This window comes from Carassius gibelio, chromosome A3, assembly GCF_023724105.1.
Source record: "Carassius gibelio isolate Cgi1373 ecotype wild population from Czech Republic chromosome A3, carGib1.2-hapl.c, whole genome shotgun sequence".
Taxonomy (NCBI): Eukaryota; Metazoa; Chordata; class Actinopteri; order Cypriniformes; family Cyprinidae; genus Carassius; species Carassius gibelio.
In genome coordinates this window covers 14,792,704-14,813,334 of record NC_068373.1, presented here as the reverse complement: position 1 = coordinate 14,813,334, position 20,631 = coordinate 14,792,704, and the positions used below count along the sequence as shown (strand labels likewise).

Here is a 20,631-nt window from a genome sequence, read left to right as displayed (position 1 = left end):
AAATCTATGATTTCAGAAACGCGGGGCATAGAGGAGAAACAATTATGTACAGTGAGTGGAAAATAATGTTTTTTTAACCATTAACATTAACTAACATTTCATTACACCAAATGTTATTTTTAGTAACATTATATGAGCCCTTTAAAAAAAACACTAAAAAGTAGTGTTGAGGTAAAACTACAGTATGATTTTTAAAGACTATTTGTAGCTTGATGATGGCCTGGATACTCATTTGTTTGTATGTTGTACTGTTTGTGTTCCTCATAAGAAAGAAAGCAAAAAAAAAAAAAGTTAAATAATAACAAAATCATATTTTTTGGGTTAACTATACCTTTTATAATAACTAAAGAAGCACGGCCAACATTCAGTGTAAGGCGATTATATGCCAGCAAAAACAATGACTCATTCACTATTTCACCCATTCTGCTCAGACTGACAGTGAGAGTGTGCTGTACATACCCAGTCTTCAAGCTGACCAGTGCATCGTTCACCCCGGACTGATGGTACTTCACCATGTACTGGTGCATGTCGGGGTAATTCTTACGGATGTTCCTCTCTGTGCTGCCATTTGGAACCGTTCCAAAGCGGAAAGGAGGGGAGTAGGAGTAGGGACTCTGAAACTGCAAAGTCAAAAATAAATAAATAAATAAATCTCAATAAAGGCATAGCAGGAAATAAAACGCTTCCATGGCAATAAATAAAAATGATTAATAAAAACACTTGAAAATTGAGCTCTATCACTCACACTCTTAAAATGACTGCCTCTAATAAGTTTTGATATTAAATACTTTGAAGAACCTTCATGGGCACATGAAGTTTAAAACTCATTTTCAACATTGTGAAACATTTTGTACAAGTTAATTTTACACTAAATGGAGTATTAAAGAAATGTTTGAGAGGAGTTTGTTAATCTAATCCTGCCAATTTATGATGCATTTTTTAATGACAGTTGCTTACTTTTTAAAATTCAAGTTCTTTATTATCATATTTGCTTCCATGAATTCCAATTCCATTCCTTCTGAATGCACAAAGAGGTTCCTTATAGTGGGAAAAGGTTTTTAGATCTTGTTAAAATGTTCTTCACACTAAGAAAAAAAAAGGTTGATTTAAGAACTGTTCACTGAAAGGTCCTTTGAGGATCCCAAAATGGTTCTATGGCATTACAAAATCCCCCTTTCGGAATGTTTTTTTTAATTATTATTATTTATTTTTTTCTTAAAGAGTGCACCATGACAATTCTTTTGGCATAATTTTGATCAAATGTATTGCTAGCTTCATTAATACGTAGTCCAGGTGGGTTTTTAAGGGCTCGAGTTGGATCTGAGTTAATATGTCGTTGATAAGGGCCTAACATCATAGGACTAAGCTCGACAGCTTTGCTAAAATAATCTATTTTTATCCTTTCTTTAGACACTTTTCTGCATCACTCATATGACCAATCTGCCAAAGAAAAGAATCACTTTGCAGGAAGACTGGACGTGTGTTTGAATGTGTTTCTTTATTGACTATTTGACCAGAGTTGTGGTTCTTTAATGTGTGGCTTTGCTGTGATGTGCAGACTGTGCTGTGAATGCAGGACCAGGGATCTTATTTTTATTGCACTGGATGAACTATATGCATTTGCTTAAGTTTTTTAGCACACATGCTAATTTTCAACACCTGTCCATGGGAGGCTTTAAAAAAAAAAAAAAAAAAAAAGCAGTATCAAACACTTCATCTTAAGCTATTTCCTCTTGCTCTTCATATCTTCTTCTTCCTTAAGCCCATATAATACATTAATTCAACTCCCCTCTCGACTTCTATTTTAGAGAACTGACATTGCCTGTCTTATTATAATACTTATATATACACTCCTATCTGGACTTGTATAGACTCTCTGTATTCTGGAGATGAAATTTCACATTACAACACTCTACACCAATCACAAATGCTGACCTTACAGTAAAACACACAAAAAAGTCCCACGACAGCTGAACGAGACAAATGATTCAACTTTAATAGAGCTTACTGCTACAAAACAGAGTTCATAATCTATGTGAAACAGTTTTAGGCTTTGTTTTATTTGTGATTGAAGAGATTCTTTTCAAACAGGATATTTTATACTTGCTAGGATGGTTTGGTAGTTCAGATTTGTACTTGTTTTGCGATAAATTAGATCTCCCACACAAAAAATAAATAAATAAATAAATAAATAAATACTGTATTATATTGTTTTATATTATATTACATTAAAAATATAAAAGGCACTGGGTAGTCTGTCTTCTGTTTTTCTCTTCACATACCAGTTCTGCAATGCAATGCATAGTCCTTTTTAAAGCTTCCAAGCATGCAAATTATTTTAAAGAAGGCTCAACCTCATCATCATCCAACACTCACAGCAGCATGCTTTTGTGGTGCAGGATTCTCATGAAAGATTCTTGTGCATTCTCTGCCTGAAATAAATACTGATCAGTTGTGAAGTCTTTGTTTTCATGTAAAGGAGGAGCACTCATTAGTCTCGTATACAAGCCTCATGAACAAAACATCCAGCGCCCGACATAACTTCAAGCCTGCAAAGTAAACACTCTAGACTGCAGTAAACACTCAGCAGAGACTGCAACATCTTACCAAAGTTCAAACTACTTTGTCGAAACCACTGCCATCAGAGGCGTAGCTTTCATTAGATCTTTGGGAGACACACACACTTTGTCACATAATCAAGCAATAAATATACTTACATGACCTAAATGCAAAGTAAACTGCATCAAGGATGTGAATATTATAGATAGATAGATAGATAGATAGATAGATAGATAGATAGATAGATAGATAGATAGATAGATAGATAGATAGATAGATAGATAGATATTACAATAAATAAATTGTATACATTACCTTTCAAAATTTGGGGTCAGTAGATATTTTTATGTTTCTAATGTCTCTTTTATTCTCAACAAGGCTGCATTTATTTAATCAGAAATACATTTTTTTTTAAATATTGTGAATATTTTCCATTTTTATGTTTTTTTTTTTTTTTTAACTTAACTTCATCCTTTAAGGGTAAAGCTAAATTTTCAGCATCATTACTCCAGTCTTCAGTGTCACCTGATCCTTCAGAAATCATCCTAATATACTGATTTGGTACTTAAGAAATATGTCCTATTATTATTTTTAAATTTATTGAATTCTTGCTGAGAAAAAGTTTTAATTTCTAAAAAAAAAATAATAATAATACATAGTACATTTGTATATATATATACAAAAAAGTACATTTGAACGCTATAGTGTATAAATGTTGTTTTACCTTTTTGTCGCTTAGACCTGTCAGTTGGTCCGCAAATTCCTCCTGGATCATGAAGGCAGCGAGGTTGGCAGTGTAACTGGCCAGGAAGATGACAGCGAAGAAGGCCCAGATGGACACGATGAATTTACTGGTGGTGCCTTTGGGGTTTTGCACAGGCACAGAGTTGTTAAACACCAGGCCCCACAACAGCCACACTGCTTTCCCCATGGTGAAGGATGGTCCGTGGGGGTCTGCGGAAGGTGCATTTTCAATAACACCCTTCATTTGTGCCAAAAGTATTTCTCAGTGATTTAATTTTGGAAATAACATTATCTCCCCTCTAGAGTACTTGCAGATAATTTAGCCAACATACAGCACCCTACTGCTCAGCTGCTAATCTTCATATTCTTCAATAGTTCATCAGCCTTTTGTTTTCATAAAAGCGGGACTGCATGCAAGAGTTCACCGTGAAACATTAGAATAAATATACAGAAGCTAGAAACGGTTCTTTTGTAAGGTCGGTGTAGAAATTGACAGTTGATTTATCTTTAGATTGCTTTGAAAGTGCCTCCTTTTAGAAAAAGGACAAATCGAAACAAAGAGAAAAAAATGCTGTTTAGTGCCACATAACAAAGGCACTCCAAATGAGGCTACATGATTTAAATCTGATCCACTTGAATCAAATGAAAATGAATTGAACTTCATTGAACTAACTCGGAGCCTGGAACCACTCAGCGCCGAACATGGTGAAATGAAGTATAAATTAAGCCTTTATGTTTCACAAAAGAACAGGGGATTTGTGGTGCAGATGTGAGACACTCTATCAGAGCAGGGCAAGGATTTTCAAGCGTGCCTGAATCTGAAAGACCGACTGCATTGCGGGGAAACGGAGGAGGAACCGTGGAGGGAGGGAGGAAGGGAGTGAGTAGCTGAGAGAGCTAGTTACGTACCTTTGCCCTGAGCGAGGTTCCTGTTGAAGCCCAGGGGGCTGATGTACTCAAACATGAAGACAGCCATCGCAGTCACCAGCAGCAGCATCACAAACATCATCACCCACACAGACGCGCTGAAGGGCTCTGCAGCGAAGGAGGAGCGAGAAACAGGTAGATCAGGAAAAAAAGTCACAGTCAGTGACTATCATCCAGGCGTTCTGCTTGATATGTGACTATAGACAAGCTGAAGAGATTAAAGAGCTTTACTGTGGGAAACAAATGTGAAAATGGCGAGTGTCCATAGGGGAAGTTTCTCAGAGCCTGTAATTACTGGCCTTATGCTAATGAAATAATGGCTTGCTGATCTAGTGCCATCAAGCATATGAATCTAAAAGCGACCCACTTCAGTGGATTGGTGGGCGACTCTATCGGCCTGTCGGATCTGGGGTTTGATTGCTGGGAAGACTTCGATATTGTGACAGGTGGAAATACGACTTGCCCTCACGGTCATCACGAAACCGGCTGCTGTGCCCTACAGATAGTTACCTAAAAACGCTGATGGAGAGACGGTTCCGTTGCTACGGGATACCATCACACTAATCCCTGTTTCCACGAAGGGGACAGAGAAATCGATGGCCTCTGAACGCTCCTCATTGATTGTCAGGGAGCCCACAGCCATGACTGCTTTTTTGGTCACCACCTGCAGAAGGAGACGAGATGACACAGAGGTTTGGTCAAAAGCTGCAAGTTTTAATACAAAGTTTTTATACAGAACACCTGGGACATTTCAGTTCAGCATTTCACTCTCTCTGGAGCCAAATTGCACAAATATCTACCTTTTTTCCAATTTTACATTTGATATCAGGCTTTGACTGTCACAAAATTACCAGCGGAAAGGGCGCAAGCGCACCTTTATTTAATCTAATTTTGTTTAGTACCATAAATGGAAAATCAGTATACGATAACAAATCGCATCGGCAGATTTGGCTATTGAAATCTTCTCACCTCTCCCACCATGCCATTCCACACGTTGTTGATCTTCTTCCCGTGCTTCCCGTTGGTCACTAGGTAAAGGTCATAGGTGAACTTCACATTCCGAGCGATTTTCTTGAGGATGTCGATGCAGAATCCTTTGCAGCACTTTTTAATGTACGTTCCTCCTCCCTCAGTGGTGTTGCTGATGGATAGAGCACATTAATCACAGTTCAACTTAAAGCAAAATATCTGAACCATGATGTCAGGAACATTTCATGGTTAGCTGACTGATGCATTTTCTGGATTGTTCCATGCATAGGGAATAATATATGTGGCAGTATTGCAAGTTTTGTGCTTTAAATATGGGAATGAATGCCTAAATTATTCCGATGTCTAAGTCAGTAATACAACAACAACAACAATAATAATAATTTAATTTATATACATATATATTATATTTTTTTTAAAGAAAGAAATATTTTTATTCAGCAAAGAAGCACTAAATTGATTAATAGTGAAAGTAAATACTTACAGTACATTGTTACTAAAATTTATATTTATATTATATTTATATCAACTAAATTTTGTTTTATATTAATGAAAGGAACCTGAAAAATGGAATAAAGGCTTCTAAAAAAATCAGCTTGGCCATCACATAAATAAATTGCATTTTAAAGTATATTCAAAATGTAAAAAAAAAAAGTAAAAAAAAAATTTACTTAACTGTTGAGAATTTAGAATTTCACAATATTGCTGTTTTTACTGTATCAAATAAATGCAGCCTGGCGAGCATAAGAAGTTTCTTTCAAAAACTTTTAAAAATCATACCGACCTCAACATTTGAAACAAGGAAACTTTAACCCATTTAATGAAACAAATTTTAATGACCAAAAACACTTATCAGTAAACTAAAACAGACAGAATGGCCTTTTGGCATTTTCTCTCTGGACCGTAATGTATGAATTTGACAGATTTAAAAGTATATTTATTGTCACAACCTAAATGTTTGAGGAATAAATCTGAGCACTTGTGATCAGATGTTAGTCTCTGATTTCATGACTACACATATCACACAATAGTTTGTTACTTCCTGTTTGTAAATCACAAAAAAAAAGGTTAGGCACAAATAACATTTTAATCTCACCAGAAACATGAAATTCTTTAAGGCAGTTAGTATACAGTATACTGCATGTGTGAACTAACTTGTGGTTTTCACTGCATGTACACTGTAAGCAATCTCTGTGTGAACAGAGCGGGATTAAGCACTCAGAAGAGGAGTCACAATTGCATTAGCTGCAGTGTGTCTAAAGCATATTTTGGACAGCAGCCTGCTTGGGCAAACTGTTCGCTAGCTGGGATTACAGTACAGTAGGTATAGTGTGCTGAAGCATGAACGATAAAGCCTTTTGCTGCCGGCAGAGGAGAAATTTCTTAATTACAATGAATAATAGGTCTTTCCCTTGAGAGCCTCTCAGGGAGCCATCAAGGGAGTGCCAAACCTCTGGTGAAAATTGCAGTCGGCTGGAGATTTCTGATGCCTCATAAAGACCACCGCCAATCTGTGCCGACTTAATTGCAGAGGGGTTCCTGTTTTCCCGAGCGAGAAGGAAGACAATTCTATTTACAGGGCAATCAAGATGATTATTTCATTTGGACTGAGGGAAAGTGTCCTGTTTTTAAACATAGTCAGGAGGGGCTGACTGGAGTAGACCTGCATAACTCCAGCTTACATTAGAACAAGTGTTCATACACTCAACTTTTATTTATTTCTCAGCAGAATTTATCCTAGAGTACTACCTCACCCAAACATAGTCCTGTTTACACATAGTATTAAAATCTGGGTGATCCAATCCCAATCAGTTTGCCAGATACATTGTTTATACCCAGCAAGGACTAGGAGTGGCACTTTTATAAAATGCACCAATTAACAATTTTGTTAATTATCAATTTTATCAACTTAAGAATAAAAACGTAAGTAAACAAATCATTTTATTTTTATATTTATTTTATTCTTTATTGTTACATTGAACTACATACAGTATTTTTTAAAAAGCCCATATTTGATTTATTCAACTTTAAATTTTTTTAATTATTATACTTTAATTAGGCCAACTTACACCAAATGAATAAAGAAAAACATTTGGCAAAAGGACAAACAAAATGCAATGTTGCAATTAAAATCATTTAATTATTTTTTTTTCTTTATTGTTTCATTTAATTACATATTTAAACAACAATCAGATTAACAGTTTTAAATTTCAATTATTATTATTATTATTTCTTTTTTTTTTTTTTTTTGTGCATTTTTTTTTTATATGCAGAGATCATTACACTGAGTTAGGAATGAGCAAAACTTTTAGTTTTGTCCGAGACAGTTTACAGAACACTTATTACAGGGACACTCCCCCTGGAGTAGCCTGGGGTTAAGTGCTTTGCTCAAGGGCAGAATGGTAGTGGTTAATGGACTGTCCCTTGTTGGGTTTAAACCTATAACCTTTTTGTTAACAGGATCTTTAACTCACTCACAAAAGTCACTCTGGGAGAGGCATGTTCTGGACATAATTATGAGAGACTGGTGTGAATATAGAACACTCTCCAATTAGCAGACAGTTGTTCAAAGTAGCTAAGCTTATAGAGAAAAGTGTACTTTAGTAAAGAAAAAAAAAAATGACAGGGTTGCAGACAGGACAGAGCTGCATTAGTAATCATGCCACCATCTGTGAGTGGAGCATATCCACTGCAGAGTTCAGACAGACAACACTTAAATTAGCCAAGCCACCTGGGAACCTCATTTAACTTTTAGATTGAAGCTAATTAAAACCCGGCTCTCTGTGTTCTTTAAACAGATCAACAATAAGAATAAAACACTTATGAGTGTACTTTGTCTCCACAGATTGCTCCCATGCACGCCAATTCCTGCTGCTCACTGTGACCTATTTTTGCTATCGCCATGTATTTGATGTAGTCCCAATGTAGCCCCAGATGCAGTCTGCATGCAACAACTTTAAATATTTTTTTCAGAGACCTCAATATGATGCAAATACTTCCATTATGTCTTTCCAGAGAAAGTGCATGTGCACTGCGTAAGCCTTCATTACTGGAGATGCCAGAGGTTGAACAAAACAAAACAAAAAAAAATCTTTGAAAAATTACCCCACTTAAGAAAATTATTATTCAAATAAAAATAACTGCACCTCAAAATATGTGCATTGCATAAGCCTTCATTACTAGAAAAGCAAAAGTCTGAAAAATAAAATAAAATGACATAAAATACAAAATATTCTGTTTATCAAAATGATTAAAATAAAAAACAATTCTACAACATTTAGAAGTGAAGTTTCACCTTTAATCACAAAATAATTTGCCGGATTGTCCTAGCTGCTCCATAACCTGTACCTGAACAAAATAAACGAGTCTACAATGCAGATACAGTCTACAAATGACTATGAGCTATGAAGTTTGTCTACTGTTATTATGTTAGATAAAAAGCTAATTGTAAATCCAGCCGAGCACTGATCTCATGAAAGCAGAGGAGTGTTTTTGGCAGCAAGAAGTGGCTGCATGCCTTCTGAAAGCAGAAATGAACAAACTTTCCTGTCTCCACAATGAGAGAGACACACATTCGACTGCCTAGGCAAAATCCAGTTTAAAATCAATCTCTTCCCCTCCGCGCTGGCTATGACGCACACAACGAATTCCCTCGGCTCCTGCAGAGGTTCTATTCAAACTCTCACAAGGCAGAAACCATATTATTACAGTCTTCCTCCCGTTTTGATACCCAGCGGCAATAAGAGCGGCTCCCCTATGTCACCAGACCACTGCCTTTACTACACAATTACATTCTCATGAAGACACACTGTCTGCTATGTTTGTTTCTCCTTTTAGATATTTTTTATTTTATTTTATTTTATTTTTTTAATATGGCAGGCAATTCGGATCACTTTCGAAGCCTACACAAAGTGTGAAAATCTAAGAGTAAAAATTAAGAGGTAAGTCTGAGCTGATAGAGTTGACAACAGGCTTCAGATATCTGAATTCTGACATTTGCTTTTAAAGAACAAATATCTTAGTGGCTCATCAGAGTGATCCTGAATCATTAGCATCTGTTTGTGTGTGTCTTAAGCATGAAGCATGTTTCTGTGGCTTGTCAAACTGGCACTGCATCAGTCTCTGCATCTACAGACCTCGGCAGCAGCTAAAGTAGAGGGTAAAACGACAGCTGAGGATACCAGATGAACTGCTGTTCACACATCATCATATTTATCTCTGACAAAGATCAGATAGAGTCTTAGACTGTCTGTCTGTCAGACTAGGCCAAAAAAGTTGAATCTATACACAAATAATTCATTTTTGGGGGGGCTTGAAGTATTAGTTCAACCATCAAAATGAAAATTATTTCATCTTTTACCTACTGTATCTTTATTTCATTCCAAACCTACTGACTTTCTTATTTCATAAAAAAAAGGATACATTTTTTAATAAATTTTTAAAAATAAATACCCTCATGCCTTCTCCAAACCTAAATGATGATATTAATAATAATATGATAATAATTATTATTATTATTACAATTTAAAATTTTGAATGTAATCCGTAAAAAAATGTAATTTATTATTTTGATCAAAAGCTGAATTTTCATACTGTAGTATGAAAGTATTTCATCCTGTCTTCTGTGTCACGTGATCCTTCAGAAATCATTTGAATGTGCCGATTTCTTATTAGCTGGCTTTTTTTAAACATCTCAAACATGTAAACTACTATTCATAAGTTTGGGGTCTGTAAAAGAAAAAAAAAAGATAATAATAAAAATAATGATAATTGTATTCAGCATTAATTTGATCAAAAGTGGCAATACAGACATTAAACTGTTCAGGATTGATAAGAAATGTTTCTTCAGCACCAAATCAGCATATAAGAATGTTTTCTGAAGAATCGTGTGACATTAAAGACTGGGGTAATGACTGCTGATAAATCAGTTTTGCCATCATAAGAATATATTAACAATATTTCATAGTATTACTGTTTTTACTGTAACTTTAGAAAAGGCTTTTTTTAGAAAAAAACTTTTGGGTCTCCCTTGGTCAACAAGCATCTAAACCTCAGTTAACACCTGTAAAAATCCAATTCAGAGTAAAGTGGACAGTAACACTGTCATGCAGTCAACAACCCTCAATATATATATCAAACACTCTTTAAGAGTGCTCTAACATCACTCTACGCACCTCTCTAGGGTCAGAAAGTCAAACATCCATGGGTTTGAGAGTGATTCTTTCAGGAGATGTGTGAGTGATAGAGAAGGTGAGCAGCAAGCCTTACTCTTTGATGTGTTTGCGACAGGGCACAGAGTTTCTCATGCAGGTGCCTGTCCGGCGCTCCACATTCTCCACAATGACAAAAGGCTTCTCCTCTAGAGTTACAATGTTCAGGTGATTGTCGTCTGTCTCCGCATCACCAAAAGAGTTGAAGCGAGGCCACACAGGAAATTTCAAAGTCAAACTCTGGTTCTCCCATTTGCCCATCTGGAAATAAATTGAAAAGAGGAGTGTCACATTATTGCTCAATAGCTCACTGGCATTATTCTTTTACTTTTCCAACACATCAATGTACACAGTAACAACAGTGAAAAAAAAAAAAGATAAAAAAAATATGTGCTCATATTTGTAATAAAATTATAAAAAATGAACAAAAATTTAAATATTAATAAAAAAAAAATATTGAAACACTTTTTAAGTGTGAAATGTGAAAATGTAACAAGTGTGAATGTGAAATAAATTCTTCAAATTATTTCACACATTTATAATAGTGAGAGAGAAGGTGTGACTCTGTCTCAACCTCACCAGTGTCACACTAACACAGATTTGTTTTTCCTTTGGATGCCATGTTTGTCTGTGTCTTTCTTCTATGGCTAGACTGTGATCACTAAGTATGTATTTGCTGAGGGTCCATCCCTGCTTTGTGTCTTTCGCTCTGTCTCTCTCTCTCTCAGTCCCAGAAAGCAAGGTGTTTGGATAAAGCCATGCTTGAGAGCAAATCATATCAGGTCCACAGAGGCCAGGCAAACACATTCATCAAACAGTGCCACATAACACGGTCCCTGTGTCTGAATATGCAAAAATGAACAAAAACAAAGATGTGAAATAAAAAAGATCCAATTCATTTCTACAGTAGGTTGTTTAAAAAAAAATGTATGTAATAAAGGGAAGTGGGAAGTCGTGGCCTAGTGGTGAGATAGTTTGACTCCTAACCCTAGGGTTGTGGGATTGAGTCTTGGGCCGGCAATACCATGACTTAGGTTCCCTTGAGCAAGGCACCAAACCCCTAACTGCTCCCCGGGCGCCGCAGCATAAATGGCTGCCCACTTCTCCGGATGTGTGTTCATGGTTTGTGTGTGTGCACTTTGGATGGGCTAAATACAGAGCATTAATTCTGAGTATGGGTCACCATACTTGGCTGTTTGTCATGTCACTTTTTTATTTTAAAGAAACAAAAAATAAAACAAAAATAAATTATATTACTGTAATCAAATAGTGCCACATATAGTAACGTAAACATACAGAGTTTCCTTTATCAGCAGCACAAAATGAAATGTAATACTTAAATACTGTCATCCCTACTTATGTACATAGTTTGAAAGTGTTATGTCAAATTAATATAATGCTTAAATACTTCATTAAACAGTACACCAGCAGTTCCCAGATGATATCCGGAACAGTGCCATTCTGAGGAACTAGAAAATAAAAAGACACCTGAAAAAGACATGACAGTCATGACCAAATTTTCCTAAGAGGGTCAGGTCAGTGCACTGAGGAGAGATGAGCTGTCATCGGGGGGACTGGGGTCTTTCTGTAGCTGCAGTAGTGCTAACCAGTGACACAGGACATTTGAGTTAATGCTGTTAATCCTATCAGCAAGCTTTAGGAGGAAGCCGTAATCGCGTTCCTCCTACCCCTGATGAACCGAAGACTGAGGACGTCTCCGACACCGCCAGTGTTTCCTTTATCAGCAGCACAGCCTCCGATTCATCCACAACCTTATTAGAGTCAAAGTGCCTTTCTTTTTGAGTTTCCCCCCACCAAATTTCTCCAACGCTTCTTGTTCTACTGTGTGAAAAATTAATTTCATTAATCCGTCTCATTTGGTTCAATGGTACATTTCTTTTGTCAAGCACTGTGGGTAAAAATGGCTCACCAAGCTTATCTGTCTCAACTGAAGACAAAGTAACTACTTGCAGTTTCTGTCGACTCCAGATTCACCATCCTAAAAGTATGATTTATGAATTGTATGTTTTCAGATTTCTTTCTTTATTGAAAATAAAATGACATGACCCCTCTTGTACTGTCAGTTGTATACAGAGATGATGTGCAAACCTTTTAGTAACGCTGGAGTACAGCCGTGTTATATTCAGGCACAATTGTCTCTTTGTGTGTCCACAGCGATGCTTATGAATGTCTGGCAGGACACATATGTTGCTGTACGTGCTGATGATGGAGCGATAGGCCACAAGCAGTTGAATAATTCAGTGTGTTTTGGAAGGGTGGGCTGATGTCAGCGAGCTCACCAATGAAACAGAGCACAAATGCTAAGAACAACAGAGCGCTTCCTAGGGTTGAAACTGCACCAAGCCATTAATTCTTAATGGAACAGGATTCAGAAATTGCTAAACCTAGCTCAAGTCTCTTTCTTCATTTTTATCGTACTTTCTCTCCACCGTCTCATGTGTAGAACATCTCTCTCTCTCTCTGTTGTTTTCATTCTGCTCACTTTTGGTCTTTGGCTCAGCTCTCTCTCTGTTTTTCCTCGTTATTTGGAAAAGTTTGAGCATTTGTTTTTGAAATTGTTGCTCTTGAAACTTCACAGTATGCATTCATTGCAAATGCACACACATACTTACATTGTAAATATACACAGACATGAAACGTCTGATGTCTTTCAGACTGAATATAAACAGTATGACATGAACAAGAGTATTGTTATTCTGTGCCAAAATATTCAAGCCAACAAACAAAAGTGAAATCAACAAGATGCAATTATCAGTCCCTCCAGAAAAACGCGATTATGCGATCGCATGATTTAATGCATAATCAGCCAAGGGCCGCATTTTTTCAAATACGCCACACTTTCGCCGCATAAATTGCCGATTTCAGGAAGCAAAATATGCGGAGGTAGCATGATTTCATTATAATAATAATTTTCATTGCAAAAAAGTCACATATATCTTAGCAGAAAGTTGAAAAATGTTGCGTTTACTTCACACAAGTAAATCACCATTATTTCCCAATGGGAACCTTATGAAGTGACGTAATTGCGCGACGTGAACATCATCTGCGAACCCCGCGGTGAAACCAGGGTGAAGGACGCAAATCATTCTCATCTGCCAACAAAAATAAGCGCAAAAGACAGCGCGAAGCAGTTACCCAGTGTTACATGACAGTGGGGGCAAATTATTTTGAGAGAGGGATGAGGATGAGGATGAGGATGGCGAATGTTAGGCCAGTGTTGAAGGCTACGCAGTTAGTTTTCATTTTCACAGTGGACTGTTGTAGTTTCATTCAGAAGTTGATTTAACTTTACAGTTGTAAGATTGCACTTTTTTGTTACAGAACAGTACCAAAACCTTACAGTTGTAAGTATATTAGTAGTATGTAAAATAGTTTACGTTGCAGTTAGAGATTGCACTTGCCAATTCCTGTAAAACAGCATTTGTATATTTGTGTGTATATTTTATTTGTATTCATTTTTACAGAAGTTGTTGAATATTCCTTTTGTAAAGCTAGAGAACTTGTTTGACTCAATGTTTTGTAAGTTTGAGCCATGTGTTAATTAAGGTCTGAAATAAAACAGAATGAGAACTTAAATATTATGTGATTTAGTATGCTTGCTTATCATAGGAAGTCATAAGAAATTACTCTTTACAGTAAGGTAGTAGCCTAGTGAGAACAGGGTGTTGGGGGGGGGGGGTTACCTTTTTTTCTCTTTTTTCATCAAACCACAGTTCCTCTTCGGGAACTCGAGCTGCGTCGAGTGCTTTTGGAGAACACCTTTGGCAAGAACAACTCTGAATATCGTGTGCTATCAGTTCAATGGCAGTGCGTGACGTCACGGACGGGGTGATGTAGCGACCAGGAAGCTATAAAGGCATGTGCCACGCAGCTGGCTTCAGCTTTGCGTCTTTCAGCAAGCGCTCTGTGTGTGCATGTTCATAAGTCTGTCTTGTAAGTCTTATTTACTGTTGTCTGTCCAGTATCATTAGACTAAAATGCCAAAGGCCCCGCTTCTGCTGAGGCAGAGCGGCTGCTGCACTCGTGGGGTTTGCAGGTGGATCTGGCAGAGGGAATGGAGACGGGCCAGTCCTTATCTCCTTCCTCATCTGCTAGATCCGGCGCCCAAACCCTGGGATCGGAAGCACGCTCATCTGTTTCTACCCCCAGGGCGAGGGGTCGACACTCCACCTCTCTTCATCTGACGAGGTGGATGTGGAGACAGTTGGTAGGGATTCGCCACCCCTTTCGCCCCAGTATGAGGAGCTGCTGGAGGTGGTTACTCGAGCTGTCGAGAAGTTAAAGATAGAATGGCCCCCAGAGAAAAAACATGAACCGCAGAGAAGTAAACTCGATGAGCGGTTTCTCAGGCCCAGACAGCCACCTCCAGCCCGGAGCCTTCCCTTCTTTCCCGACCTCCACGATGAAATAGCGAGGTCGTGGAAACACCCATATTCAACCCGTCTCTTCGGTCCTGATTCTCAATATTATGGAAATGTAACAGGGCTCGATGAGCGAGGGTACAGAGCGATGCCACGGGTCGAACAGACGCTTGCGAGCTATCTGTCACCCGGTTCGGCATCGTCTCTGAAGGCTCCGGCCTTGCCCACCAAAGCTCTAAGAACAACATCAGCATTAATGGGCAAGGGCTATGTGGCAGCAGGTCAGGCGGGGGCATGCCTTCACACTATGGCCGTCCTCCAAGCATATCAGGCCGCCTTGCTGAGAGATGTAGACGAGGGAGAGGGGATCAAGTCCGACGATACTGCAGAGCTTAGACAGACCCCTGATCTCTCCCTCCGCGCCACCAAAGAGACCGCTCGCACGATTGGGCGGTCTATGGCAGCCTTGGTGGCCGAGGAGAGGCATTTATGGCTGAACCTGTCCCAAATTAAAGATTGTGACAGTTCTGCCTCCTGGACGCCCCGCTTCAAGCCTCGGGCCTGTTCGGCGACACAGTCAATACTGTCGTCGACAGGTTCCAGGAGGCACGCAAGCAGGCGGCGGCGTTCCAGAGTTTCCTCCCTCGTCGCTCTTGTGGGTTATCTGGACGGGAGATACTCACACCACTAGCTAACTCCTCATACCACGAGGCTCAAAAGCAGAGCGTCGACACTCGTGCTCCCCCACGTCGACGCTCTGAGTCGGAGGCTCCTAGGGTTAAATCAGATCTTCGTACAGTTATCTAAGCTAGGAAGTCCTCGGCGAAGAGGTCCTGACGCCAGAATTCCAGTGACCTAGAGGGTAGCCCCTACTGGGGCAGAGCGGTGTCCACCTCATTATACGGTGCCCGTCTCTCCCCGGTGCCCTCTGGAGGCCGGTCTGCCAACCCTGCCAGTGTTTCAGGGCGCAGCGGTCTCCCGCGAGGGGGCCTCTTACACCAGAGATCAGTCTCGAGAGACGGATTCCCTTAGTACATTATCGAGCAGCGTGGAAACTACTGCCAAATGTATCTCAATGGGTCCTGCTCACAGTAGAAAGAGGCTATGCTATTCAGTTCGGCCGTCCACCGCCGAGATTCAATGGGGTTACACCGACAGTCGTCGGCCCCCAGCAGGCTCTGGTTATGGAACAAGAAGTGAATATCCTATTAAGGAAGGAGGCGATCGAGGTGGTCCCTCCTCTAGACAGGGAATCCGGATTTTACCGCCGGTATTTCATAGTTCCAAAGAAGGATGGGGGGTTGCGTCCGATCTTAGACCTACGTCAGTTAAACCTCTCAGTTATGTCACTGAAGTTCAAAATGCTCACTGTCAAACAGGTCGTAGCCCAAATCAGATCCGAGGACTGGTTTGTCACATTAGATCTCAAAGATGCATACTTCCACATATCCATCCTTCCACAACACAGGAAGTAGTTTTTGAGGTTCGCTTTCGGGGGCAAAGCTTATCAATATCGAGTACTTCCCTTCGGCCTTGCACTCTCACCCCACACGTCCACGAAATGTGTAGATGCGGCTCTGGGACCCCTCCGTATGCAGGGCATCCGCATTCTAAATTATATAGACGATTGGTTGATTCTAGCTCAGTCAGAGCAGATGGCGGTTCGACATCGAGGTGTCGTTCTCGCCCATATGGGGGAGCTGGGTTTGAGACTGAATGCCAAGAAGAGTGTACTTTCTCCAGTTCAGAGAACCACCTATCTAGGCGTAGTATGGGATTCGACCCGATGCAGGCACGTATGTCTCCTGCTCGGATCGTGTCGATCCTCACATCAGTCAAGAGAGTCAGAGAAGGCAAGTCACTCACTGTCAAGCAGTTTCAGAGACTGTTAGGGCTTATGGCAGCTGCGTCCAACGTGATACCTTTTGGCCTCCTGCACATGAGGCCCCTACAGTGGTGGCTCAAGACCAAGGGGTTTTCCCCGAGGGGAAATCCTTTCCGAACTATTCAGGTCACGCGGCGATGCCTTCGTGCCTTAGACATATGGAAGAAACCTTGGTTCTTGAATCATGGCCCGGTGTTGGGAGCTCTCGGTCGCCGTGTAACACTAGCGACAGACACGTCCCTCACCAGTTGGGGTGTGGTCATGAGTGGCCACCCTGCCCGCGGTCTGTGGAGCGGTCGCCATCTGACATGGCACATCAATTGTCTAGAAATGCTAGCAGTATATCGAGCTTTGAAATATTTCCTCCCAGACCTGAGAGGCTGTCATGTGTTGGTGCGCACCGACAACACAGCGGTAGTCTCTTATATCAATCACCAGGGGGGTCTGCGTTCACGCCCCTTGTACAAGCTGGTATACCAGATCCTCCTGTGGTCCCAGGGCAAACTCCTCTCGTTAAGAGCAGTGTATATTCCTGGGAGATTGAATGTGGGAGCAGAAATGCTGTCGAGACAGGGGCCGAGGCCTGGGAAATGGATGCTTCACCCCGAGGTGGTGAAGCAGATATGGCAAATATTTGGCAAAGCTCAGGTGGACCTCTTCGCGACTCGAGAGACATCGCAATGTCCCCTCTGGTTCTCTCTAGTTCACCCAGCTCCACTGGGACTAGATGCCATGGCACAGACTTGGCCGGGGCTGAGTATGGTTCACAGATCTGATTTCTCTCCTCGACAGCTCTCCATGGCAGATTCCGATCAGGACAGATCTACTCTCTCAGGCGCAGGGCAAAATAATTCACCCTCGCCCGGAGTTGTGGAAGCTGTGGGTGTGGCCCCTGAGGGGGCACATCTGTTAGCAGCTGGTCTCTCAACCGAGGTTGTTGAGACCCTACTCCAATCCAGAGCTTCCTCTATGAGGAAACTGTACGCCCTGAAGTGGAAACTCTTCACTTCATGGTGCAGAGATCGCCACCTTGACCCTGTTAACTGCCCAGTTGGTACAGTTCTGGAGTTTTTACAAGCTAGGCTCTTAAAGGTGTACGTGGCGGCCATAGCTGCTTACCACGTCCCTTTCAATGATCAGTCACTGGATAGACACCCCCTAGTTACACGTTTCCTCCGAGGTGCACTGAGGCTGAGACCTCCAGTACGGTCCCGTATTCCCCCATGGGATTTGGCTGTGGTGTTAGAGGCTCTCTGCAAAGCTCCATTCGAGCCAATTCAAGAAATCTCAGACAGACATTTGACACTTAAGACTGCCCTATTACTGGCTATTACCTTTCTAAAGAGAGTTGGAGATCTTCAGGCCCTCTCGGTGGCCCCAAACTATCTAGACTTTGCCCCTGGTATGGCCAAAGCATTCTTATACCCTCGAGCGGGTTATGTTCCGAAGGTTCCCTCTGTCACACCACAACCTGTCGTACTGCAGGCCTTCTGTCCTCCTCCCTTTCGGGAGCCAGACCAGGAAAAGCTAAACTGTATGTGTCCAGTGCGAGCATTGGACGCATACATCCACAGAGCTGCCCTGTCCTCCTTAAAAGGGTTCTCCTGCCACCAAGCAGACCCTTAGTCATTGGATAGTCGAGGCTATCAACGTATCCTACGAGTCCTCTGGTCTTCCCCTTCCTTTGGGAGCCAAAGCTCACTCTACGTATGGCTGCCTCCAAGGCCTTTCTAGCAGGTGTGTCCCTCTTGGACATCTGCAACACTGCGGGGTGGTCCACGCCCTCTACATTCGCCAGATTTTACAATCTCGACATGCGAGCCGCTCCTGGCTCTTCTGTCCTCTCGCCTTAGCTGTGCTCTCCGGATACACACTAGGCAGGGGTTTGGTAGTCTGGCAGCGTTGGCACATCGTTCCCCAAAAGCGCTCGACGCAGCTCGAGTTCCCGAAGAGGAACGTCCCTAGGTTACGTATGTAAACCTAGTTCCTCGAGGGAACGAGACGCTGTGTCGCAGAGCCATACCTGCCGGTGCTTGATTCCCTACTCGAAGCTGAAGCCAGCTGCGTGGCACGTGCCTTTATAGCTTCCTGGTCGCTAAGTCACCCTGTCCGTGACGTCACACTCTTCCATTGAACTGATTGCACACGATATTTAGAGTTGTTCTTGCCAAAGGTGTTCCCCAAAAGTGCTCGACACAGCGTCTCGTTCCCTCGAGGAACTAGGGTTACATACGTAACCTAGGGACGTTTTTGCAAGTTCCCGCAATTTCATCACATAAGATTGCAAAAATATCCCGCATATTCCATCGCATTTTTTAAGAAAACCTGCTGCAAAATCAAGGATTTTTGCCCGCAACAATCACAAAAAATAATCCGCATTTTTCTGGAGGGACTGAATTATTAAGTAACTAACATTAATTAGTGAATGCTGTTTATTCACTAATTAATGTTAGTTACTTAATAATTGTTTGTTGGCTTGAATATTTTGGCACAGAATAACAATACTCTTGTTCATGTCATACTGTTTTGAAGCATTCAAACACAAGATGCAGAAAACCTCAACTGAGTACATCATGGTCGACGCTCAGCTGGGGGTCCGAAAAAGCGCTATAAAGATCAGATGAAGAATGCCTTGAGAAAGTGTAAGATCAGACCTGAGGATCTGGAAGATGTTGCTGCTGACTGCACCATCTGGCGACAGCTATGTGGAGATGGGGTTCGTACACTAAAGATGGAGAGGACAACCAGAAGACAGCAAAAGCGAGCCAGGAGAAATGCAGAACATATGTCCCACCTGCAATAGAGCTTGTGAGTCCAGGATAGGACTGTTCAGCCATCAAAGATCTCACCGTTATAGGCATGGACGTCATCATCAGATTTCGATGGACAACCGAAGAAGAAGATATATATATATATATATATATATATATATATATATATATATATATATATATATATATATATATATATATATACTTTCTCTTTTGTGTGAAAGTTGTTTGCTTTTAAGAAACAAAGCAAAAGAAAGTGAATATTCAACCATCCATAAACCAAGAAGACACTTTAAAAGGAAGGAACTTGTAAAGCAGAAAGAGAAAAAGACAAAGAAATTGGATGCATTAAATTGATGAAGAAAGGTTCTTATGTTCCAGAAACTAAGTAATGACAGTGTTTGAGCCACTTAAAATCTAATCAAACAACACAGGCAATGTAGCGCCTGTGATGAAAACAGCCCCATCCCGCCACATGCAAAGCAAGCCGCCTGCGCCTATGCATTTCAATGACCTCATTAGATAAATATAATTAAAAGGGAGCTTTGTGATGCAGTGGAGCAGAGAATCCAAATTAAGATGCTTAATTTCGTCTTCATTGTATTACTTCTCTTAATAGAGAAGTAAGTTTATTTTCTTATTTTATTCGACTTCAGTTGCGTTTAGAATAACAGTAAAAAGAGGTTCTAGTGGATACAGGAACAAATCTGTGACCACTTGATTTAAGGAGCCCCGATGGTTGCAGATGTTGTGAAGACACTTTATTAGAATAAGTATTTTATTAAGTATTTAATAAATCTTGGAAAATGGAAAATGTATTAAGAAGTTGAGTGAGACTAACAGCACCGCACTGACAGTAAACTCACTGCTTTTGATAATCTAGATTAAACGTGAGGAAGATACTAAACCAGTGCTATAGTGAAGTGACATTCAGCCAAGTATGGTGACCCATACTCAGAATTTGTGCTCTGCATTTAACCCATCCGAAATGCACACACACAGAGCAGTGAACACACACACACACACTGTGAGCACACACCCGGAGCAGTGGGCAGCCATTTATGCTGCGGCGCCCGGGGAGCAGTTGGGGGTTCGATGCCTTGCTCAAGGGCACCTAAGTCGTGGTATTGAAGGTGGAGAAAGGTGGAGAAAGAACTGTACATGCA

The 20,631-nt window shown here is 40.6% G+C and overlaps 1 protein-coding gene across 1 annotated transcript in view; it reads right to left on the bottom strand.

Moving 5' to 3' along the window:
- The window catches only part of LOC127948641 (glutamate receptor ionotropic, NMDA 2A-like), a 130,278-nt gene that overhangs the window by 12,327 nt on the left and 97,320 nt on the right, over window positions 1-20,631 (bottom strand). The window contains exons 4-9 of the mRNA XM_052545223.1: window positions 10,486-10,688; window positions 5,200-5,371; window positions 4,741-4,894; window positions 4,213-4,338; window positions 3,284-3,513; window positions 460-620 (exon numbers count right to left, since the gene is read on the bottom strand). Coding sequence (XP_052401183.1) covers window positions 460-620; window positions 3,284-3,513; window positions 4,213-4,338; window positions 4,741-4,894; window positions 5,200-5,371; window positions 10,486-10,688 — 1,046 coding nt within the window. The remainder of the gene's footprint in view (window positions 1-459; window positions 621-3,283; window positions 3,514-4,212; window positions 4,339-4,740; window positions 4,895-5,199; window positions 5,372-10,485; window positions 10,689-20,631) is intronic.